This window comes from Podarcis filfolensis, assembly GCF_964270895.1.
Source record: "Podarcis filfolensis genome assembly, chromosome: 4".
Lineage (NCBI taxonomy): Eukaryota > Metazoa > Chordata > Lepidosauria > Squamata > Lacertidae > Podarcis > Podarcis filfolensis.
In genome coordinates, this window is record NC_139607.1 from 40,893,863 (window position 1) to 40,920,312 (window position 26,450).

The 26,450-nt window shown below is 40.6% G+C and overlaps 1 protein-coding gene and 1 long non-coding RNA gene across 9 annotated transcripts in view; one reads left to right on the plus strand and one right to left on the minus strand.

The window, feature by feature from the left end:
- The window catches only part of SH3KBP1 (SH3 domain containing kinase binding protein 1), a 147,278-nt gene that overhangs the window by 40,529 nt on the left and 80,299 nt on the right, over positions 1 to 26,450 (minus strand). For 4 of the 8 annotated variants that reach the window (XM_083612325.1, XM_083612320.1, XM_083612323.1 and 1 more), the window contains 4 exons: positions 25,520 to 25,626; positions 22,556 to 22,682; positions 19,031 to 19,105; positions 11,921 to 12,117 (listed from right to left, as the gene is read on the minus strand). In XM_083612325.1, the coding sequence (XP_083468451.1) occupies positions 11,921 to 12,117; positions 19,031 to 19,105; positions 22,556 to 22,682; positions 25,520 to 25,582 (462 nt within the window). In that variant the 5' untranslated portion in view covers positions 25,583 to 25,626. The remainder of the gene's footprint in view (positions 1 to 11,920; positions 12,118 to 19,030; positions 19,106 to 22,555; positions 22,683 to 25,519; positions 25,627 to 26,450) is intronic. The other 4 variants (XM_083612322.1, XM_083612326.1, XM_083612324.1 and 1 more) reach the window with 1 other exon arrangement.
- On the plus strand, positions 12,124 to 21,469 carry LOC310762023. Its single transcript, XR_014547797.1, has 2 exons — positions 12,124 to 18,005; positions 18,386 to 21,469. It is a non-coding gene; the product is annotated as an uncharacterized lncRNA (long non-coding RNA).

Below are 26,450 nucleotides of genomic sequence, written 5' to 3' on the forward strand. Positions count from 1 at the left end.
TCAAAAGCCATTTTGGCATATAAGCGGTATGTTAAAAATTATGACCATCATCCTCTTGTCTGTTTTAGTTTGCTAATCTCTCAATTATTGCTTATGGTTAAGAAATGTAAACTTCTTCCACTCAGGAGGTTTTACTGAGATTTATCTATCCAGATGATGTGGGATGCAGGAAGGGGACAGCAGCAATTCAGGCAGAGCAGATGCCATCAGAACAAGCAGAGCAAATCTTATTAAAATCACAGACGAACAAGAATGCCAATGACACAAAGTTAAAGGAAGAAAAGGAGAAGCCCAGTCAGTACATTACACTCTCCATTGCTCCCTGATAAAGAAGCAAAACCAAAAAGATCAGAAAATTAAATGAAATAAATAAAACATAAATCAAAAGCTCTTGGATTGCTTGGATTTGCTAAACTGATGCAAAAAATATGGAATATGCTGCAAACTGTCAACACCCAATAATAACAATTCTAATTAAACCTACATCATTTTGCAAATTACACATCACTGGAGTTTCAGAGATACTGCCTAGCTTTTTGTTTACAGAGGTGTACAGAAACAAGCAGAACTAGAATCTTACTGTCAAACTAGTTGTTGCATCAACAGTCACGCCTATTATTCACATGCCTGACACATTCACATCAAAACGGGCCTTTTTCTAAGTAAAATGTATAACTGAGCCGTGGGATGTCTTCCTTCACACACATAGCATATGCCACTACAACACACCTGGGGATTTTGCTTGTGCACGTGCATGCTTTGTTGCTTGGAGTCACATTTCATAACATTTGGAAGCCTGCACAACGTGGGAGGAAATCTGCAGAACTGAAAATCTGACAACACTAATACAGCAGAGAAGTGCCTTAAGCATGTTACTAATGCTAATCGTTGCTAATCTAACTTCTCTTTTTGGTGAGCCCTTAGAAGACTACAAGAAGCAGTAAAGAGCTGCAGGTAATCCTCCCAAAATATTTACTGTCATCTTACTTGCTCCCCAAACTTTCAGTTATAAGATCCTATAATGCACTGACTTTTTTTTATTTTAAAGAAGGCTTAAAGGTGGTTAAAGAAGCATCTTGCATTTGCTAGCACAGACAGCAAAAGCTATTGTTGCTCCAGGGGCTGCTCATCCATCCATCCATGCGCAGAGAAGTATATTTTCAAGTAATATCCCTCCAAACCCACATGTAACTCCTATGACACAGTCACATGGTATTCAGCAAGCAGAGGAAACTGAGCCTTCATTCACATGGCGGTTTGCTCTGTTTCTCCAACGATTTCCTGTTATTTTCCACATTATATTTGAGCTTCCACACAATGAAAAAAACCACTTCCAGAAATCTATTGGAACATAATGGAAGTTACAGTTATTTCCTGCCATTTTCATGGTTGAACCTTGAGGGAACACAAGCATGCTTGGGTGGAAACGGTGGAGTAGTAACAATGATGTTCATAGTTGTGTCACACCACTCCTGCGAAATTTTGTGCAACATGCTGATGTATTGATCAAAATTCCATAGTTCCATAGCACAACAGGTACTGCAGTGTGAAAGGAACATGAGAAAAAAGTGTTGCTATGTGAATGGAAGTAGTGTATGGTTCATTATCTCACCTACTGTCATAACTTCTAACTTGGCTGAAGCACAGGGGTGTATAGGGTGTTAGGCGAGGGGTAGTACTTCTGTTGAGGGACGCATTGTGCTTCTTCTGGGATAGGTTACCTACCTTTGGTCCTCACTCTGCACTCAGCTCTTGCCTGTGGCTCCTAGAAGCTGTCAGCATGCAACAGCCTCTGCAACACCCCGGGAAATGGCTTTGACTGACCAGCTAAACCAGGTGAGGGTAGCCAATGGGTCTCAAACCCTCAGTAATGGACTTCCTGTGCATACGAATAAAGTCTCTTTTAGATTGAGCAGACGAGACCAGTAGTGGGTCCAACAGTCAAGATGGCTGTTTTTGCATGTGCAGCAGAGGGAAGCAAAGGGCAGATGGGGCTCATCAACCTGGGAAGGTAGCCCATCTAGGAGAAGGAAATCTCTGACCCTAAACCTCCGCTGCCTTGCATGATATATTTGGGTAGAAGAAAAGGCTAAGGAGTAAACCCTACCCATTTCCGGAGTGGAGTCCTTAAGTTGGATGGCACCTTGCACATCTCATTCTGACAACTCCTGCAGCCAAACTGGTGCCAAATACATTGCTCTGCTTTCCCTTGGACCACTTCAGTGAGGCAGAGGTGGTGTCTTGTCAGCTGGGCAGCCCAAGACCTCAATACACACTGCCCAGACTTGCACCCTGAGGAGGTAACCTCAGTGCTGCAAACGCAGCAGTTTGACTTCACCCCCAGAGGTGCACTCTATTGTCTCTCTCCAGACAAATGGATGCTAACTCAATGCAGCATGCTATTGACTCAAGGCAACAATTCAGGGACTGCACTCTCAATGGGATTTGAAGAAAACGATAGGTAATAGAATGTCATCAGGATACTGAAGGCTCTGAAACAACAAACTCTATTAGTTACAGGACACAAGGTAAGTACCCTGTGGAACTCCACAAGGTAACGCTTATGGGCCAGAACAGGAGTCCTAAAACTAGGTTCTGAAATTTGCATGTCATGTAGGAATGGAACCACGGCAGAGCAATAAATGTATCTTCTCCCCAAACTTGCCACATAGCCCATGATTGATGGTACCAGAATCCAGTAAAATTAGCACGGTCTCCCAGTTTATCTACTGCCAAAGGAAATCTACCAAAATGGCAAAGCCAATTTCTTTTCTAAGACCAGTCTTGAAACTTGACTAAAATGGATCTAGTAGCAGTCATCCAAAGTGACTATGGTAAAAATAAGCCTGTGGTGGGTGAAGTATGGAGAGATGGCAATCCAAAAAAAGTAGATAATATAATACAACTCTGCTATTTAAAATTGAATGAACCTTGGATTATACAAGTGAACAGAAATACAATAAAATATCAAACAGAAACTTCAAAACAGCAAAACACCACTTCAAAAATCCATTAAAAAATCATGAAAGGTCAGGAACAACTTCAAATCTAAAACTTCAACAGCAGCTATGCAGCACATCCAATGTATCAATGGTCTATTTTTCTCTCTGACTGGTATTCAGTGGTGACCCTTGGTCCAATAATATTTCCAAAATGCTATTTCATGGATAATACAGTGACCTGCAGCATGTTTCATTGAAAATAAATTCTACTGAAATTGAAGTGGATTGATTCCACTTAAGAGTTTAGAATCAGAACACTTTTCTGCCTAAACCTATTCATGTCAACCATACACTGTGTGTTGAATATGCCTTCAAAGGGTATGATGTTTGCACTCAAACATACACACACTCATTCATTCCATCTCTTCCATCTGCTTACTTCTCTATTTCCCCTTTCCTCTGGTTCTGTTTTTCCCCTAGGGTAGGATGCTCCCTTCTTCCCTGCCCACCTCCAATACAGTTTCCTCCTCTCTGCATCACTCCTTGCCTGTGGGATTTGTGTATGTCTGCGTGCACATGCTTGAGGTTTTTTTTATATATATATAAAATAAAATAACATCTGTGTGAATTTGTAACATTAATGAACAGTGAAAAAGGAAACAGGCAGCCCACACATTTTCCAGAATCATCCAAGAGTTAGCTTCCTCCATTGGCTATGAAAAGGAGTAAGAACTGCTGAGAATCTGTCAGCTGCTCTGAAATGTGCAATATGGACTTCAGATGTCTAAGAAGTTATCTTAATATTCCTCTACAACATGTCTATGAAGAGGATGACAAGGGAGCAATTGGGCTTGTGTGCAAGGACTGGGACCTTCATTGTATAGCCATATTGCTGCAGTAGAAGTCCAGAGCTGAAAACTGTACCACAACGATTACAGTGGTACCTTGGGTTAAGTACTTAATTCGTTCTGGAGGTCCGTTCTTAACCTGAAACTGTTCTTAACCTGAAGACCACTTTAGCTAATGGGGCCTCCTGCTGCCGCTGCACCGCTAGAGCACGATTTCTGTTCTCATCCTGAAGCTAAGTTCTTAACCCGAGGTACTATTTCTGGGTTAGCGGACTCTGTAACCTGAAGCGTATGTAACCTGAAGCGTATGTAACCCAAGGTACCACTGTACAGAGTTTCATTTGAGCAGGTCCAAGTTGAAACCTCAATGGATGTTATTACGATTACTCCACTTTCCCCATTTTATCAGTGCGGTGAGAATGAAGACCTCAACTCAATGTTTCTGAACACAATCCACCAGGAACCTTTTGCACAGACCTCTTTTAAATGAAGCAAGATGGGAAAGGCATAGATAGGTACACTCTTCATTTTAACAGAGCTTGCCTGTAGAAGGAGTGGTTCCAGGTGAATTGTGTCTGTTTGTGTTGTTGTTGTTGTTACGAATTAGCAGTGTTTACTTCGATAAAGTAGCACTGAGCGTATGTTGAGTTGCACTTCAAAATATGTCCAAAATACCACAGACATTTCAGCGAGCTATAAAAATACTATCCCTTCATCTAACTCTTTCTTGTTCTCTATTGTTCCCTTACGTACAGGAAGACCCACGGCACATGCTAAGTTGATACATTTATTTAGGGAGCTATGTAGCTTCATTCCATTTTTAAACAGAAGTGACAGACAACTGCTTTTCAAAAATACGAGGATTAGAAACGTATAGATACACAAATATATTACAAAGTTGGCAAATAATAAAGTTTGTAACTCAAGGCAACTGTTTCGTATAATTACACAAACTCTCAACATCTTAAAAATGGCATTTACCAAAATGGGTTTCCGATGTAAGTCTAATAAGTGATGATATTTTAACCAAAATAGTGATGATATTTTAACCAGAAATAATAATCTTTTCTGGAAGAACAAATAACAGGAACAAATATGTTATTTTGGAAGTGGACTTCCTTCCCTATCCTTTCTTTTTCTTTCCTTTCCTTTTAAATAATAAAATACAGTGGTACCTCGGGTTACATACACTTCAGGTTGCATACACTTCAGGTTACAGACTCCGCTAACCCAGAAATAGTGCTTCAGGTTAAGAACTTTGCTTCAGGATGAGAAAAGAAATCGTGCTCCGGCGGCGCAGCGGCAGCGGGAGGCCCCATTAGCTAAAGTGGTGCTTCAGGTTAAGAACAGTTTCAGGTTAAGAACGGACCTCCGGAACGAATTAAGTCCTTAACCCGAGGTACCACTGTAAGCACATGAAACTCTATGCCTTCCATAGAGATAGTACAAGTTAACTGAATAACAATATTAAAGACACCAAAATGAGAATATCATAAAACATCTGTGTACATTTACTGATCAAGGGGGGGGGGGGAGAGAGAAGAGGCAGCCAGAGAGTTCCAGGAGGTTCTGCCTCTGTAGAGGAGCCACTTATTTTAATATGTTACTTATTACTTCACAAACACAGATGGAGCTGCTTTCAGTGAAAAGTCTCTCACTTCTAACACATCATTCTAAAGCCATGATACAGGCAAAGGCTCTTGTTGCCAAACATCTGTGCTCTACATTACATGACTTAGAATACAGTTGCAGAAATAAACGAAGAAGTTCTTTTTTGAAAATAAGAAAGACATACCTCTTCTCCCATTGTGAAGTAAAGCTGCCTTTCTAGAGATTATAGTAAGCGTTCAAGAGCAGCAAGAGGAGTCCTCCCACTTCCTTGGAAGTGCTGAGCTCACTAAGTCTGGGAGGCCAAGCCTAAAACTGAGTCACACTTTAAGGCTAATGTGAGCTGTGAGGAAACAAAGCTTACATTTGTTTACTTGACAGGAAACCTGGAACTTCTTGCAGTTTGCTTCTTGCGAGGCAGTGGTTTTCTCTCCTTTCCAGAGAGAGAAAAGCAAATATAAAAACCCTGGGCTTCTTCTGACAACACATACAGAGTAGGAGAACACACAGCATGAGGAGTGGGGGGTATAATTTTCAGGACTAAAGATAAAGTACTTTTTAAAAAAGGCATCCAGAAATGAATCCAGAGAAGAATACCTTATTTTAATTTTATAAAATGTTATTTTTTAAAAAATGATCAAATGTCTTTGTTCCTGAGAATGTTTTTGTACTGGGGCCAGGGAGCATGATTTCTATGAAGAGCGACTGAAAGGAACAAGGAAGTGCATTATAAATGTTAATTAAGTTATATTGTATACTAGATGATAGATGTGGCTTCTGTAGTGCTACTATAGGAGAAAACATGGAAATACCAAGGTATGCATAATGCACTAAAGGTAAATGTTAGGAGACCAAACTGGTGAAGAATAATACCCCGATTGAAAACAGACCATGTTTAAATGCATGCAATAACAATTTGATCAGTGCTGCCAATCATGTTTACTTATGCCCTAGGAAGGGGAACACTGAACATTTAATCAACAGAAATAATTACAACCCTGGACTAATTTGTCACACAGACATCAATATGCTCAGCTGAAACTATGCAGTGGAACAGGTTCAGATTTGACTCACATAAGGCAAGAAGCCACCCACACTGAGTCACCAAGCCCAGTTTCCTAAACGATGAGTTTCAGTTCAAGCAACTGATGGAATACACCATTTGGAAACAACTAAAGTCTAGCCTTCTAGTTTTCCAGTAGCTTGTTCTTAAAAATAACTGTACTACATTTTCAGGACTCCAAATGCTTTAAGAACTCCATTGGATAAATTGCCAGCCTTGGATTAGATATATCCTGTGAAAGCCTGTAGCTTCCCACTCCAGCACCAACCCAGTAGAATAGCTCACTTACACTATGGGGCTGTCTTACTTCTTTCTTTCCGCTGCCACCACTTATTGTCACCTAGGGCAAGGACTGTAGGACTCCCACTGTCATACTGTAATCTACTGGGGAGGAGGGAGTCCAGACAAATTCAAAGTCTGATAATTTCAGCCCATCATCCTTCCTGTGCTCCAAGGCACTTTAAAACAGCAGTATAGCCCAAAGGTCAAAACAACATGGGGGAAAACAAACAGAAACCAGAAACCAGTACAGCCCAGAAACTCATTTTAGAAATTTATTTGGAAAAGTGGGAGAAACAGCGAGTAGCTATCACCAAAACACAACGCTAAACCAGAAGGTTGGTCTCTCTCATCCGTGGGCAACATCCAATCTATGCAAGTGCTGACAGTCAGCTGACCATTAGGACCTCTGTGCACAGTGTTGTGCAAGCCCCAACGGTCAGCTGATCTTTGCAGCTGGCAAGCTGCACAGCACTGTGCAAGATCTGATTGTCGGGGCTTCTGTGCACAGTGCTATGCAAAAATGGGCTACCTGATATCATTGTGATGTGATTGACAGGTGGGTGGCCCTACCCACCTGTTAAACAAGGCTCATGGGGGTGTGGAGAAGATAAGGATCTGGCCTGCTGGCTGGAACTAATTCCCATCCCTGGTCTGTGTAATTATACACTAGGCAAACCATCATAGTGAAACTTACTCTTATGATGCCCTCTGCTGTTGGCAACCTCTGGAGTTGGTTGAAGGATGAAGGATGGAGAAATAAAGTGTGTGTGTGTGTGTGTGTGTGTGTGTGAGAGAGAGAGAGAGAGAGAGAGAGAGAGAGAGAGAGAGAGAGAGAGATATCCACTTGGACTAGATGATCCTTGAATCTATGAAGAAAACTAGAGCAGTACAGTCTGATTCTCATCCTGCTTTTTCTCTTGCACATTAACTTTTCTATGTAGGAAAACCAATCATGGGCTCTCATTGTGGCGGATCCTCTGACCTCTACAGTGACACATACCTACATTTCAACTCAAATGAATGCTGGAGGGAGAAGGTGCTGAACAAAGTCATTTTCTGATAAAACACTCTACTTTAAAATAATTGCTCAATGGATAAGATTGGTTTTCCAAGCTGCTATTCTTGTAAAATAACTGTTAAACTAGAGAAACTGATAAAGTAAATCAGAAGCAACTGTATTATCTACTGTTTTAATCCTAGTACTCACGTTTTCCAAGAGCATTTTTCATCTAAATTTGTGGTCTTTGAGCAGGAGCAGTGGTACATGTGCCACAACTGCTTGTCAATTTTCACCCCTGCAACTTCTGTCATCTCAAACACAGATTTTTGGAAAAGGGGGGGGGTTCTTCTGAAGTAGTCTAACACATCAACTTCAATGAAACGGACATATTTTCATAACATCTGGTCCTTGACTCTTGTAAAGTGAGCAGTGTCATGGATAGTAGACTGCAGTTATTGTTTCAAGAATCTGTTTTTGTCTATAAACTAAGATGGGGGAATTGTTATGGTGTTGAATCTCATAGCAGTTCAAGTGGCACCCTTTCTTTTATCAGACATCACACCCTACTTTACTATCCATTTCCACTGACACGTAATGCTAAATAGAGCTTTTGAACCCCACTCATGTGATCATATACTAAATGAGACTGACTGCACACACATATTCAGGTGTTTGTTTAAATTAAAAACCAAATCTCAACTGAGTTGTACCTGATATTCTTTAGACAGTGAAGACAAATATCTGTAAAACTTACTGCTGCGCTAACAATTGTACAGTGTTCCTTTGCAATAATCTACTACTTCTCCAAACCTCTGGTCTAAAAGTAGTTTCACAACATGCGCTGGTCTGCAAAATCAGCTTTGCACAAGAGGGTACAATGATCTCTTAGAAAAGGAAATTCTTGGAAGAGTTGTTTGCTTTCCAAGACTCATCATCATCAAAGGAACATGAACAGGATTCTGTTTGTATAGTTAGACTGTTATAAATAGAAAAGAGAACATTTATTGAGAGTGCTTGTGCAGTTTTCATGTCGGGAAGGGAAAATATACCTCACTTTAAAGCTATTATTCATCATGTAATTCTATCGTATAGAAATCGATTTTATTGATCTTTTCTTAATATGTGTGCAAGCAGAAGTGAAATGCCTACTGTTAGAAAATCCCATAAACTCTAGACAGCACCAAGTAGCCCTTAAGAGCATATGAAATTTCAGGAGTGATATGAATATGATAAAAAATCAATTTGCTGCAAAAAGAGATTTTGTAAGCCAAGTGGCCCTTAAGTGCATTTGAAGGAGTGGTAGGAACATAATAATCAATTTGCTGTGAGAAAAAGGGATTTTGAAAGAAAAGTGAACATTAGGAACTAATACAGATGGTTTGTTCTCTAGCTAAACTATGGTTTAGTGCTGCACGGATGAGGCCCAAGGAGCCCAAGGAAAGGACTGCTGGGTTTGTGTGCTTCTTTCCTTGTTACAGAGAAGGAGGATTTCAGTTGAGTTGAGTTGCAATTTTTACAAATATTGGCTAATATTGGCTGTTGGATGGGAGGAATGAAGCACAATCATGTGGTAGCGGGCTTGAGAGTATATTAAACCACCTATTGGAGGCTGTGGTCAAAGGAACAGATTAAAGTTATATCCAGATAAAATGAAAGTGAAGTTGGTTAAGAATGAAAATAGATTATGTAACAAAATGGTTGGTCTCACATGTCACACTAAACAATAGTTTAGTGGAACACGCTTAAGTTGCAATGAGCATGAGTAAGGCCTCAGGTCAAGAGCTCCCACCTTCCTGTGAGCCCAGGAGAAGGACGTCTGCAGTACAGTGGTACCTCAGGTTAAGTACTTAATTCGTTCCGGAGGTCCGTACTTAACTTGAAACTGTTCTTAACCTGAAGCACCACTTTAGCTAATGGGGCCTCCTGCTGCTGCCGGGGCCTGCTGGGCCTCCTGTTGCTTCATCCTGAAGCAAAGTTCTTAACCTGAAGCACTATTTCTGGGTTAGCGGAGTCTGTAACCTGAAGCGTATGTAACCTGAGGTACCACTGTATTAGTTTTGGTTTCAAACAATCAAGGCTCACTGTTTTTTTAGCAACCTCAGACAGTGATTTAAAACAAATTCTTCTGAGTGAAAGAAGCAAGTATCAAAACCCACGATGTGAAGTTGGCTCATTCAGAAACTGACCAGACTACATACACACATATGTAAACCTTATAAATAGATTTTTAGCACACCTACAGAGTTATTTCTTTAAAACACAAACACACACTCATCAGCATGCTTTTAATCTCATTCCCACACAGCAAATGGATTAAGTACACTCTACCCACAAGCCTATCAATTGAAGTGTATGACTCTCAGGCAGGATAATTGTATTTCTTTCTTTCTTTTTTTAAGAGCGAGACCATTTAGCTAGTGTTAGTTAATCCTTAGATTTAAACCAGCACTTCCACATAACTATGTAGTTAAAACATCAATGACCTGAAGAGTCGCTCAGACTGATCATCTAGTTGCCAATGCAAAACTACCATACTATTATGAAATAATCAATTACCGTATTTTTCGCCCTATAGGACGCACCGTCCCATAAGGCGCACCTAGTTTTTTGGGGGAAATAAAGGGAAAAAAAATATTTCCCCCCCAGGCGCGGGGCTGGTGCGGGGGAGGCCCGAGCTTCCCCCGACCCCAGCCCCCAAACAGGCAGCTCTCTGCAAGCCGTGGGAGCCCAGCGCTGGCTCCCGCTGCTTGCGGAGAGGTCCGTGAAGCCTGGGCGCACTGATCTCAGCGCGTGCAGGCTTCGGCATGCAGGCAACTTTCCGCAAGCAGCGGGAGCACTCCCGCTGCTTGCGGAGAGGTCCGCGAAGCCTGGAAGCGCTGATCTCAGCACGCGCAGGCTTCGGCATGCAGGCAACTCTCCGCAAGCAGCGGGAGTGCTCCCGCTGCTTGCGGAGAGGTCCGCGAATCCTGGAGAGCGAAAGGTGCGCACCGACCCCTCTCGCTCTGCAGGCTTCAGCGAAAGCCTGCATTCGCCCCATAGGACGCACACACATTTCCCCTTCATTTTTGGAGGGGGAAAAGTGCGTCCTATAGGGTGAAAAATACGGTATTAATTTATATACCACCTACATGCCAAAATGGCTTCTAAGTATTTTACAACTATAAATCGATACATGGTTAAACAATAATGATTCCACTCAATACCAGAACATCCTTGATTAAAATATACACTAAAACAAGTGATTAAAAAGCCTGACAATTAAAACCGTTTTAAAATGAAAAAGTCAGTTAATAAAATCAGAAATTCAGTTCAGGGAAATGCTTGCCTAAATAAAAAATTATCAGGCTGTGGCAAAACTAACCATGTTTCATCAGCTGACTGGCTGGGTCCAGTTATTTAGGGCTTTGTACGTAAGTAGCAGAACCTTAAAATAGGTTAAATAAAGAACCACTTTATAAATTTCACTTTACATAATAGAGAATTATGGTAAGATTAAGCGGCATAACCTGTTCATATTGCATTATATGTACCATAATATGGAACTTCCAGAGCCATGATAAGTTTATAGAATACACTTTGGAAGGAAAGATTCCACAGGCCCACCGATCACTGGTACTCATTTATGAAACCCATCATAGCTGCAGCTTGGTAGGGGGGAAATGTACAAAACCACATTGAAGACAGTGTAACTGAACAGAATTACCATATCCCATAATAATATTAGTATAATCTTAAAGTAGATATTGAAAGCTTGTTCTCTCAGCTATAGTTAGTGAGGCCAGGCATGCATGAAGGAATGAATCGCTGGTGTGATGTATCTTTCTTTGTCGCATACATGAAGATGCTTTTCAACTTTTTTGGCAGGTCTTTCCCTACAATCGCCAACAAAAAGGCCTCGGGTTTTTTAACAAATGTTAAATGGAACATTTTCTTCAATTCGTTGTAAATCATTTCCCAATTTTTTTTTACCTTACAATCCCACCACATATGATAAAATGTCCCCTCCTTTTCCTTACACTTCCAACATATATTTGAACTAGTTTTGTAGATTTTCCCTAACTGCACTGGTGTTGTGTACCATCTGTACATCATCTTCATGTAATTCTCCTTCAACAGCCAAACCTGGGAGGGGGAAACCAAGCAGGTCCACACATAAGAATTAAGTTAGAAACTGTACCTTGTCAACTGGAAGAAAGTCATTATCTACTTCTATTGACCTTGGGCGTAGCTTTATAGGTTTGTCCTTAAAAATGTCTCCAAAGCCAACCCCTTTGACCTTTTTGGGTTGGATTGTTGCTGCTCCATTAGCTCCTTCTGATTTCGTGCTGCTTGAATCACCACCGTCACTTTCTGAGCCGGTAGCATCTCTCAAACCTACAAGAGGGAAAGTCAAAAACGAAAATTGTGGCTTAAGATTTTCAAAAAGTGAAGGTAAGCAAAGCAACACTCATGCAACAGCAGATAAGCCTATACAGTGGAACGGGCTTCCATCCTTGGAGGTTTTTAAGCAGTGGTTGGATGGCCATCTGTCATGAATGCTTTAGTTGAGATTCCTGCATCTGAAGGATTGGATTAGATGATCCTCCTGGTGCCTTCCAACTCTATAGTTCTATGATTCTAATTTCCCACATTAGGAATTAGAAAAATCTTATTGTAGCAGTAAAACTGACTGTAGAACAATCAGCATCTGGTTTATTAAGGTTATTAGCAGTGCTTTTTCTGGCGGGATGCAGGGGTACGCATACCCCTAAACATTTTGTGAATCTAAGTTTGGCCTCATTGAGGGGCAGTATTTCAATATGAGTAGGAAAATGTGAGTACCCCTAAACATTTATTTAGAAATAAAGCACTGCTTATTAGCATTATGGAGAACATATGAGGATAAACAGGTATCCACCATTTAAAAATAAACAAATCCAAATTTAAACTATACTTCCACATCTGCTGCAATGCTGAAATACAAGGATTCTTTGCTGTTTTTGATCTTGACCAAGTGCAAAATTAAGTTCTTAGGTACGCCCAGTTGGAATACCACCAGCATTTCTGATAGCTGAAATTGGAGCCCTGCTGGAATAATTTGCAGCTTTTCAATGACAGGTCCAATGAGATTTGTATGCCTGAAAAGAGACTTCCAAAATTCTGTCTGATGCAGCAGTTACATAATTTATCTAAATGGTTCCATAACCTAGCAGTGTTGGTTCAGTTTCATGGCTTCTTGGCCACTTAAACTGGTATTTAAAAACAGTGTGTGATGTATTTACTGAGCGCAACTTGTCCCTTCTGGCCATTGCCAGGATAGCTTCATGCAAGGATGTGAAATATATCTAGCAGCCAGAAAAGATTGCATTTAAAATGTTCTCAATTAATTCCTTTTGTAACTTGATATGGAAGGCATCATAATATTATGATTTATGTAAAGCCAGATGAAACTGTTAGGCAATTAGGTGATGAAGCAAGTGTGTGTGATAAGGTGGGTTTACTGAATTGGTAAAAAAAGCAAAACGAAATGAGCTCCTCTCCTCCTTTGGATAAAGCGGGGAGAGGGCTTTGGCAAATGAGCAGTATTTCTTACCTGCTTTTCCAACAGTGGTCTTCAAGATGCCTTAGGTTGCAATCCTAACCCCACTTTCCTGGGAGTAAGCCCCACTGAATTCAACAGGACTTACTTCTGAGTAGACGTGGTTAGGATTGCACTGTAAGACACAAAGTTAAAGGTAAAGGTAAATGTACCTCTGACCATTAGGTCCTGTTGTGGACGACTCTGGGGTTGTGTGCTCATCTCGTTCTATAGGCCAAGGAAGCCAGCGTTTTGTCCACAGACAGCTTCCGGGTCATGTGGCCAGTATGATTAAGCCGCTTCTGGCGAACCAGAGCAGCGCACGGAAACGCCATTTACCTTCCCACCAGAGTGGTACCTATTTATCTGCTTGCACTTTGACGTGCTTTTGAACTGATAGGTGGGCAGGAGCTGGGACCGAACAATGGGAGCTCACCCCGTCACAGGGATTCGAACCGCCAACCTTCTGATTGGCAAGCCCTAGGCTCTGTGGTTTAGACCACAGTGCCACCCACGTCCCTGCTAGACACAAAGTTAGAGGAATGTAAAACAGCACAGCTTGTCTCTAATGTTACACATGCCCAAGTTGCCTCAACTAGAAGTCCAGAATAGTGTTGTCGGTCCCATGCTATGGCACATGAATCAAGCAGCAAATCATCAGACACCCTTGCTTTTGACTTTCAAAAGAGGTTTCAAAATCATGCTGACAGGATTTTGAAGCTATTTAATTTTTATTTTTGATTAGTCGGTCACCTTAATGACAATCTTTATTTTTATTTTTTTAAATGGTGCTTCATGTTTTAACATTGTACACAACACTGTTATTTTATCACACAGTGGTATGATACATACACGTACACACACCAGCAACTGTAAACAGGTTACAACCACATCATTATATATCCTATCAAAAGCTGGGGAGAATAGGGCAGTTTTCATCTGCTGCCTAAAGGGTAGTATGGCTGACACAAGGTGAATATGCTTGAACAGGGCACTCTATAACTAAGGTATGACCACAACAAAAGCCCCCAGCCTTTGGTGGCCATGTCAGCTCTAAGAACCATCTGATGCAGAGTCTCAGGGCCACCTGGCTAGAACAAATGGGTGTACACAGGTGAAGTTTTTTCACACTGAGCATCATCAGGATTACCTGACTTCATACTGCTTGTACTTACTGCTGCTACTGGATCCAGAAGAAGATCCAAGAAATTAATTCAGAACACTTGTGTAATGAAAATTGAGGGGGAGAGGGGAGATGAGAAAATTAATTGAATGCCGAGGTTCTTACCATACCAATCTTATTCAGATGATACTTGTAGTCAATCCATATATATGTGACCTTTTAAGTGTATGACTCACATCAAGCCAGTTACGCAATCAAAATGATATATTATTTAAGGAAGAAAAAGAAAGCTAAATAGTACTTAATCAAATATGCAATCAAATACTCTGTGTAACCTGATCGTTGCCAAAACATTTAATTACATTCCTCTCTAGCTGAGACAATCTTGTTTCAAAGGCACATATCCACACCCCTGTGCAGGAATAAAATAAATCAAGACAGACAACCTGTTTCACTCTACTATCCTCATTGAGAAAGGCTATTCTGTTTATATTAGAGGGTAAACTTGTTTCTCCTTCAAAGCACTCAGTATCTTCAGAGAGAATGGATATTTTATTGCTATGGTTGCATGCCAACTTTTCCTCTGTGCAAGCAAACTCAAGATGTATCTGATCATTCCATTTTGCTCCTAAAGGTTGCTTGTCACTAACAAATATTCAGTATTTGTACTGGCTAACTTAGACAACACTGGTTTACCTGTGTCACACTCTAGCCATGTTAGCACAATATGTTAAACCAGTTTCTTGGAACAAGAAGAATGGGAGAAAGCGAGTGTCCTCCTTCATAGCTGGGAATTTAGAATCTTCCACATTTATTATGTTGAAGCACAGTTTTCCACGTCATCTGGAGTCAGAACTGTGGTTAATCATGACTTATGACTTATGACTTATGAAAGGCAAACATCTGAGCCAGACAACTATTTCTGTCTAATCTGATCCTAGCAGCCAAGGAGGAAAAGTTATAAAGCTAAGATACAAATAGGCATTGTCTTGCGGTATTACTCCTAGAGGGAGAAGGGAAACGTGAGAAAAGAAACAGCGAATTTTACTTCTTTCCTCTTTACTGCATATTTATGTTTTATGCAGACCATGAATCCAGTGCTATCTTCTCTAACTGATAGTTCTACAAGATCTCAAAGACGAATCTATGGCATCACCTGCTACCTGATCCTTTTAACAGGTAATTTCAGAGACTAAACCTGGGAACATTTGCATGCAAGCTATTTGCTCCATCACTACCTATTTTCTCTTCCCTAAAGTTTTATCTTCAAGATAAGGAACACACAAGGAATGAGTGAAAAAAAGAGCAACAAAAGTGTAAGCAACTTACTTGCTGTGAGAGAGAAAGGATTAGTCTACATGTTCAAACCAACATTATCTACCTTTGCTGACAAAGTGTCTCAGGGCCTCGATGACAAAGTGTAACAAGCACATTATTCAACTCAATCCCCCATCTCTAATATATCACAAGCTCCCAAGTAAAGAAAGCCAATAAATATGAGATATGCAGACAGAAAGCTAGGGTATTGTAGAGTGACAGGTGTACAACTATCTTCCTGTTAGGCAGCAGTTGGGGTGTGTGTGCTTGGTGCAATGACCTCCTGGAACCCAGGAATTAAATTTGTTCCCCTAAGGTGATCTAGGGTACAGAAGCTGAGAAAAAGATACTGATTGGTGGGCAAGACCTTCAGAGATGTGACAGAAATGCATCAGTCTCAGTGTGACAACTTTTCAGGTAAGAAAGGCATCACTCTGAAAAACAAGGAAATGATGCACCTGAAGGGATCAATTCCTTGGAGAGTGAACAGGTACTGTGTCCTGCTGAGGATACCCTTCTGGGGAGCAGAGGACTCCCAGTCATGGGAAATTTGATTATTATGTACACCAGGCTTCCTCAGCCCTCTGGATGTTTTGAGACTATAAATCCCATCATCCCTGACCACTGGTCCTGCTAGCTAGGGATCATGGGAGTTGTAGGCCAAAAACATCTGGAAGGCCGAGGCTGAGGAAGCCTGATGTACACAAGCAGCTGGGTGTGGGATGGGTGTGCTTACCTGCAGTAAATTACCTGCCTAGTGTTAAAATATGTGACGTATAATCTAGATAGGCTGTGTAGATAGTGCTGGGGATGTGTGAGTTGGTACAAATTATATGGGGGACTGCAGCGTCAGAATTAGGGTGGTGTGGGTGGTTCCTATGCACAGAGTGCCAAGCCGAGGGGCACTTAACAACAACCACAAAAACAACACTATATTTATACGAGTACCTCCTGAGAAGATCCATAAAAGCAACTGTACCGGAAGGAATTATTGTGACAGTAAGAAATATTTTGTGGGGGGCATCAAATTATCAAAGTCTGCCCCCTGGGGGAAAGTAGTTGTGCAGGCCTGGAAGCCAAATTTAAGTTGCTAGATACAGGATTAAAGCCAGGACTTCCAAGGTAGCTTTCTCAGAAACGCTATGTGTTCTACAATCAGGGCCCAGTAGAAAGGTAGAGATAGCTGGAGAGGTACAGATATAGCAAGTGTAACAGAAACCTGGTGGAATGCAAAAAACATTTCCTAATAATATTAATGTACACAGAGAAGAAATGATGTGGTGCAGCTGTGGCAGCAAAACAGGACACCTTCATCTGCCCCACCTGCAATAAAACATGTCTCTCCAAAACAGATGCTGTAGCTTTCCAACTTGACTCTCCAACTTTGACTTTACCATGAAGGAGCCCTCCTCCATTGTCTCCCGAGACAGACCGATGCCAACAACATGTATTTTTTTCAGGCATATTTTTTTCAGCAAATGCAATTTTATTGTCCAAGTTTTTTGCCAATTCCTTTCTAGTATATATGGTATATATAGCACACCAATTCTCATTTAAGACAAACAAACCTTAACTTCTTAGGCACTGGCAACAAATCATGCAGAATAAAGAGGAATGAGCAGTCCCCTGCATCATGGAACAACATGCATTAAGCAGTGCAAAATGAATGCTGGAGCCCTCAGCATGGCTGTAAGTCTATCAACATGGATGCTTTTGCCATCTTTGTTAACTAAGGATTATTGTAAGATTTCATTTCCTATTCCTGTCCTCTACATTATTTACTTGCTTTAATTTTTCTGTGCACTTACAGATGTCTATTGCTTACTTCACAGCAGTTACAGTCTAACAGTGGGAAAAGCTTTTTGATATTCAATTAGCTTCAATGGAAAGAGAACGTAGCATGTGTTCAGGGCAATGTTTACCTGAAATCTGAGACAGCATAAAAAGCAGAATACCAAGAGGCCAGACTAATGCTGGAACTACGCATTTCGCAGAGACCAATCTGTCAAATGGCTGCAGTACAGCGATGGGAGGGAAGGGGTCCTTCACCTTGCTTCTTCCCACTGCTTTTCTCCTGTAGTTCCCTGCACCAGCCACTTTCCTGACATGACAAATACATACTTGAAAAAGTGTCTGGAGGAGGGGATTACAGGAGCAAAGCAGTAAGCAATACGGCTGCGCAATATATCGTCCAAAAACAGTTTAAAGCCCATATTCTGTTTTTGGTTTCCTAATTTTTGACCTGGCAATATATCACAAATCATGGTGTGCGTGTGCTATGCAAATATCACAATGTGGGAAAAACCATGAAGCCAGCCAATGCCTCTACATAGCTCCATCCTTTTCTAGACATTGTGATAAATTGGTATACCGCAATGTTTAGCTGGTGATATATAGCAATGCTGAAAACCAGATATCGCCCAGCCCTAGCAAAGAAAGAGCAACACACTACTACTCCCACATTTTTGTTTCAAGTCACAAGTATCCCTTCCCCACTCCCACCGTTTGCAGCTATGTAGTATAAACTGAAGTTCTCACACCCAACTCCTTGTCATTCTGAGATCCATTCTGAGGAATAACCTATAAAATCAGTTGAATTTAACTTGGTCAAATAGTCATATTGTGAATAAGGATGGGTTCCACAGCTGCCCATTGTTAGGAAATGAGGCAGGAAGTACTTCTGTCGAATTTACAACAACTGGATGACAGGCAATTGTCAGAAATCAACTTGAGCAGTATTTCAGGTTCACCCATCCTGGTTCTTCAATGCATAAAAATGGCTTGTCTTTTTATTTGAACACTCCCCTACAGAGAGTCAAAACAAAGATCAACCTAACTTGGGCAATGGTTGCTCATAGTTTCAACCAGAGGTTTTTCCCAGCCCTGAAGCCTAAGATCCTTTCAACTGAGGACACAGGAAATTGAATCCTAGGATGTTCTGAGTGCAAAGCTCTACCACTGACCTACTGCTCCTTTGAAGATATGTGCTTCTATCAGCAGCTATACAAGATAGAAATTGAAATTAAGTACCTAGGAAAGTTCCATGCCGCTTTAGGTGTATCCCAACACTGTACATACATGTACACACACATGCATGCTGAAAAGAAATATTGGTATACATTCTGAGAATGTATGTGCTGTGCAACGGGAAGCAAACCAGACCAACTTCAGCTCACAGAACAGCCAAGACTGAGTGCAATGGATGGACATTATTCTTTAGCAGATGAATTTGTACACAATCAAGGAGCAGCCTTAGCTTAGCATTTCCTATTTTCTTTTAATTAACTCACTGTTATAGCGTCTGTAGCTGTCAATCTTTGCTGGTGCCACTTTATACAGAATTGTCCCTTGAAAGGCAGACTTTCCTGACAGCAGAATGAAAGAAAAGGAAAGCCAAAAAAAGGGGGGGACAAAAGGGAGGGAGAATAGGAGAATCGAATAATGGCAAAAGAAAGGAGAGGAGTTGTTTTTTATTTTTGCTTTTCAATGGAACTTTAAATAGTAAAAGAAAAGGCTTTTGGTAGTCTACACTTTCACTGTATGCATTTCAAACAGGAAGAGCACAAAAGTTTGCTAATGATTGTATTATAAAATGGACATTACGGTGCGACATCTGTTATAGCAAATCAAGGCAAAATGATAACTGTAGAATTGTGAATAGAAAGGAAAGCATAGACTGGAGCATACATACTTCTTCCCTGGAAATGACACAAAATACTGGGACTTCTGGAAAAAAAGGTGTTCATTTTTTATTCTACCATAACAAACAATTTAAACCAAATTAACTCCAGTCATTCACTAGAATAATGTTTCTTTAACCACCGAACAAGCTTATACTATTAACAGAGTGCAGTGCTGCAGAACCTTGTTGAAAATTGCAAACATGGGCTAATAATTGAAATGCTTATTATGTTTTTCACTTTACAATACTGAAATATAATAAGGCAAATTACAGCAAATTTTAAAAATGGAAAAAGAGCAATTATTGTATTAACAGTATACAAGAAGAAAATGAAAGAAAAAAGATAATTAATCATATACTGCATCAAACCAAGTCAAATTATTTGTTGAAAATCAGGAGCTTGTTTATTATACATGGATATTTACATTCTGCTTCAAAGGCTAAGGTGGCCTGAATTTTTTGTGGGGGTCCCCTCTTGAATGCTTTCTCTTTCCACCTTTTCTGGGTTCCTCTATCTACCCTCCGTGATGGCCTTCTAAATGCCAAGAGTGCAGAATGAGCGGTGCAGGTGCTGTGTGGATTCGGCCTAGGACCCTCATACCTGTAGGGCCGCCAGTTCCAGTATGCCCCACGGAGGACCTTAAGGTCCATAAATAGCAACACCCTAGAAGTCTCCAGGCCCTAAGGAAGTTAGATTAGCCTCAAACAGAGCCAGGGATTTTTCAACACTGGCTCCGGCCTGGTGGAACACTCTGTCTCATGAGACCAGGGCCCTGCAGGATCTGATTTCTTTCCGCAGGGCCTGTAAGACAGAGTTGTTCCACCTGGCCTTTGGCTTAGAATCAGTTTGATTTCCTCCCCCTCTTTCTTTTTCCTTTCTCCTCCTGTGAAGAGGCTGCATCTTAATGTTTTAATGTTGCATTTCAATCTTGTTTTTAAGTTGTAGTCATTCAACTTGTTTTTATTATTGGTTGTTAGCCGCCCTGAGCCCGGCCTTGGCTGGATAGGGCAGGGTATAAATAAAATTATTATTTATTATTATTATTATTATGAGTCATCTGCCTTTAGATCTTCTAGCTGCACAAACATGACCTTTCACTTACTGAAGTTCAGGAGAAGTGCAGAGTTGGTGCGGCAGAGTGGCTAGGAGACGATGCTACGAATCAGGGAATCCCTAGTTCGAATCATGACTCTGACATGAACTCACTATGTAGTAGTAGGCAAGCCACTCTTGATTTCAGTCCTCCCTTATTCAATATGAGGGACAACAATACTGACTTAAATTGCAGGATTGTTGTAAACATTACAATATTCAGAGGTGCTCTGAATATCTGAAATGTTAAGAGCATTAAGTTCCTGGATGATTAAAAACAACAACCATGTGACTGGGAACTAAGGGGAGAAGTTGAGAGTCAGTCTATGTCAGGCACACAGAATCTGCCACTGACAACGAACCAACTAGGGATCCATTGTGCTGTACAGTCAGGTATGGAGACAGTATAGCACATCCTTAACAGACAAGGAAGTAAGCAAGGCCCATTTATCTATCTGAGCTGTATTAAAGATAACATGGAAGTTGCTACCTTAGGCTGGGACTAGATGTACGTAAGACCTGCTGATGAAAGCAGCAGCCACATTCATGGCCCCTCCTTTCCCCTACTTGTATCACCTACAACAACTTACCCATATCCCGATGTCATAAATTACAGAGTGAGGTCATAAGTCACAATATTATGATGCCAGGACATGGCATGCTGTTCTTAGTTGTTACACTGAAGGAGGAGGGACAAAAAAACCCAAGTGCATTTATTTTGTTTTGTTTTTTTCACCTAAGTCAGTCCTTCTGAGGGCTCGAGCCAATTGCATTTTATATCAATGTGATACTTTAAAAATCCAGGTTTATTGTATTTCTCTTGTACCACCACAAAGGATAATCAAAATTATGAGCCATAGGGCAAATATTGTACATCAGCAGTGATACTTAGAAGACAATCTAGGCATTGATATAAGATGATTTATATCTATTCTGTTAAAAATAGGATAAAACCATAACCCCTCCCCTCAAAAAAGAGCACTATACTTCTCTTCTGAACAAAACTGATAAATGGTAACGCCTAAGATGTTGAAAGGCATGTTACTAGGGAAGAGGCTGAAAAGCATGTTACTAGGGAAGCACCACACACACACACACGTCATTCGATATTGTAATTTATGACAGAAGTGGTCTGCAAGCACACAAATCCTTAGAGCTGCAAGAAAATTCAAGTGCAATATAAAATGCCTAAAATTATTTTAACAGCATTACATACAGCAAACCATATGAATTAATTATATGCTCTGTTTATAAAGAAGCAAACTGAGGGAGGCAGCAGATAGCATAAAACTTCCCAAACACACTTGGCATTTATAGTTGTATTGATGCCAACAGATAAGCAGACCACTAAGAATAAGAGGCTCAAAAAGAGCCTTCTACTGTATTCTTCCAGAGACAGATGTGAGGGGAGCCCTGTGCAAGTCCCCGAGGAACACTGCTGAGGTTCAAAACAATTAATTTTGCTAAAATAATTTGTACAGGTCTTTTGGCAATTTTGCACCAGTATTTATTATTCCCCAAAGATAGGAGTCTTTACAGAAAGTGGAAGTTTGATTTTTGATCTAGGGAATAGATGAAATAGGTTTTAAAATTCCAAAAAGAAAAGCAGACCCACAGACCCACTGCCAAGTGTCACACTCCCCAAACACAAAGCCCAGTGATTGGGAGCAAACCACAGGATCATTTATTTTCCTCCTTCTCCACTTTAAAAATGAATTTTCTGAATTCGCATTTAGGAGGTTCCAGTGGAGAGGCATAATGCTAAATCATAAGTGAGAAGGGCAGGGTACTCTGTGAAGAAGGGAAGGAAAGGAGCATGCAATTTTGCAGCCCACTCCCAATTACAAAACTGCAGTAAGGATTGCATCTGTACCACCTTGGACAGTTGACAACAACTTCTCCCAGCTAGATCGCTCCAGATTAAAATATGGCAGTAGATGTTCAGAAGCAGGAATACCTGGAAATACCACCATGGCAGTAAAAAAACAACAGTCACCAAAGCTAACACAAAGAAGGGTCAGTTAACATTTGTATCCTTACTTGGTTTTATTAGCTGCTCCTGTTGGACAGTTCCAGTATCGTCAGAATCAGAAAGCTCCTTTATGAAGTTGGAAGGAAACATGCCAGTCTTCCCATTGAGAACTCCTTCCCACCAACCCTCTTCCACCTGAGCCAAGAAAGAAGACATACATACTGACATTTGCAAGTTTACATCTACATAGGACAATTTGGAATAATTTGAGTAAATCTTTCATTGGTTTTGATAATATATAATACTTGAACTGACAACAGTGACCTATCTCACAGGGTTGTTGTGAGGGGACAAACACAATAAAGCACACCACAAATTAGAAGTACTATATAAAAAGGTAACAACTAGCAATTAATTCCATAGTAACCGCACCACAAAATTCTTGCATTTGTTATGATTAGTTTAATTTCCAAATGAGCTCAACTGCTTCTGGGCTGAAATGGAAATTGAATCAATATTTCAACAGAAAGAGTAAAAAATGGCCATGTTATTTCATTTATACTACTGTGGACAATAATTCTTGATGTTATCATTTTTGTTATATGAATGATGCTACCAGACTTGAGTACTCTGAATTGAAGACAAGGAATATGTCAACACAATACAGAAGTTATTTCTATTGGAAAGCCCTGAATGAATTATTTACTAGCCTAACAGCATTAAAAATAAATATGTCACATAAAATGATTTAGTTCCTCCTATGCAAAACTATTCCACATGGAGCAGCAGCTTCCTGCTAGGAAATGACAGTCCCTAAATACCAAATGCCCTTGGGTTATAATGTGACAGCAAGGAATGACTCATTCTTTAGATCAGCTAAGGATATTCTTGACATTTTAATAATTTCCATCCATCAGACATTGTCCGTCCACAGAAAAGTGACAGAAGAGGACAGTTTCTGTATGCAAAAGATTAGTCTCTAACATGGGTCCCAAACCCTTCTTTCTAGCAAAAAAAATATGGTTTTTTAAATTAAAAAAAACACAATTATTTGGGAAGCGACTGTACAAAACTAAGTTAAAAAAGCTTACTGAAAATGTTACAACACTTTGTTTTACTGAGTATTTTCAGTTTGATACAGGTTTAAAAAGAAAACAAGTCAGTTCAGTTTGGAAATGGCTGTGTAATTATCATTTTTTAAAATAATTGAAAAAATTAATAAGCCTATTGATTCAAAACAGACTACATTGTTGCAAAAATTTCCAAACAGGTAGGTGACTAAAGCTGAAGACACACACACACACACACACACACACACACACACACACAGAAATATATAAACAAAGAATACTTCTGTAGTGCAATTATTTTGAAGAAATACTAGATTTTGGAAATATCACTTGTTTGTTTTTGTAAGAAACTGAGCAATGGGGGAAGGGGTGGGAAAGTGAAAATAGATCAGAGTTCAGCAACATGATGCCTGTGGGTGCATCGTGTACTTGAGGTCTTCTCCTGGAACCCACAAATCGCCTGAGCCCTACACACACACACACACAAACTGAAATGTACACCAAGCTGAAGGCGAAAGTTGGTCTAGTTCAGGGGTAGGCAAGCTAAGGCCTGGGGGCCAGATCCAGCCCAATTGCCTTCTCAATCCGGCCCATGGACGGTCCAGGAATCAGCATGTTTTTACATGAGTAGAATGTGTCCTTTTATTTAAAATGCATCTCTGGGTTATTTCTGGGGTCTGCCTGGTGTTTTTACATGAGTAGAATGTATGCTTTTATTTAGAATGCATCTCTGGGTTACTTCTGGGGCATAGGAATTTGTTCATATTTCTTTTTCAAAATATAGTCCGCCCCCCCACATGGTCTGAGGGACAGCGGACCGGCCCCCTGCTGAAAAAGTTTGCTAACCCCTGGTTTCACAACCACCCCTCTCAGTCAGCCCATCAAAGATTCCTCCACTGTTGCTTACACATGCAACTCCTTCCAAGTAAACCTATGTGATGCCACATCTTTCTTTTTAATCCTCCTCAAAACCCTTTAAGTCCTGATTCCCTACTGAAACCAAGCCTAAGTAACTGTAACTGAACCAAAAGCATATTCTTCCAGTTACCTGCACCTCCCTCCCTCCCTCCCTATCTTTCCCCCCACGCAAATTTTAAGGTTGTTGATTTTTTTTGCTTGTTATTATTCAAAGCGCAGTGCATTTTGAAGGTGCTGTATTAATACGAATAAGAAATGAATATAGGTAAGACATGTAAACAAACTGTGAAGTGTGACAAGACACAAGGATAGAGGTTATAATGCACTGTAAACTGTACACAACGCTGACTCTGAAATTTAGCAATCCCAAATTGAGCCAGTCTTGCGCCATATTGTATGAAATGGTGCTATTAATTTAAGCCAATAAAAGGTTACAAATGAAAATGCATTATTCATGAAACAGCCTATCTCCCGTACGCATACATAGTAAACATCCATCATGATATTAGCGATCTAGCATAGGGTATTGTTCCAACATCAAGCACTGAAGTAATGCTTGCCTTCATAGGAACAAAATAAAAATTGAGGATTCATGTACTGAGCCAAAGATTTCTTGGTTTAACTTCTACTGATTTTATCATGAGTGCTATTTTTTATTCAGCTGAACACATTTAAAATGGTTTGCTGCTTTTTAAGTACCACAATCACATATTTTTCATAGGGTTATGGTATCACAGAGTTATTTGGGATTTTATGCACAATATATTCTGTCCAACCACTCCCCTCTTAGATAGCAAAGAATCCCACAGGCCACATAAAACGTCCTACATGTATGCTGACGTTCTTGTCACTGTTACAAGAAAACTGTTACAGACACTGTTACTGAATCTTCCTTGGATTGTCTATATTATTATTATTTAAATTTGTATACTGCCCTTCATCTGAAGATCACAGCAGTTCACGACATAAAAATACAAAATAAGAACACATACATCCACTGAACCAACAATGGAGTACTTTTCTAAGCATATGAGTGCTACTTACTTCTCCAACCACCTCTATGATATCTCCAACTTTCAACTCTAGTTCATCTTCATTCTGAGGCATATAACTGAAAGCCACCTGACATCTTCTCCGCCTATTTCGATCACCTACATAAAAAGTTAAAAACATTATTAATTATAACATTTGTGCTTGAACTATCAACTGCACTACAATGTAGTTAGCTATGCTGCCCTTTCTCAACACACGTCTGAAAATTACAGGAAACCTAGAGCACTACAGCAACAACAAATGCAGTATGTTTACTGAGTATGAGCTTCACAAACTTCAGGGAAAAGGAGACAGGTGAGGATGGGCTAGAGAGAGGAGTGTCCTAGTCACAGCTAGACCTCCCATGAGGCAAGGTGGGGAGGTCGTCTAAGGCAGATTTGGGGTGAAGGAGTACGCTGCTCACCACCCTTGTTTCCCACATAGGTGCATCCTCCCCTCCCCTCTGCCCCACCTCCTCCACTTTTGCTGAAGGTACGCTCTGCCACAGAAGGTAGTGGGTGTGCCTGTGGCAGAAGACAGTGGCGTGATGGCAGCAGGGTGTGCCCACAGCAGAGGAGACTGCAGCGGAGGTGGGTTTAGGGAAGAGAGATTGGTTCAGTCGCACTGGGCATGGAGCCTTAGGGACTCTGCAGGCGACGCTGTAACTACCGTGTTGAATTGAAGGCGAGAGGGGCCAAATTTTGATGTCCCACAGGGTGCACCTGAAATTTGAGAAACTAAGGTCCACCACAACTTCAGCAGGTGGAAGGGGAGGTTGCTCTAAGCGACCATAGTGCCATCTCCCTCCAACTTACAGAATGTGACTAAATGCAATGTGGAGCAAAAACCTACAAATGGTTCCAAGCTGAAGACTGTTGCCTTCTATGATTTGGAAGGTGACAGAGTGCAGGCAGAGCTGACACACTCATCTCTACAGTACATT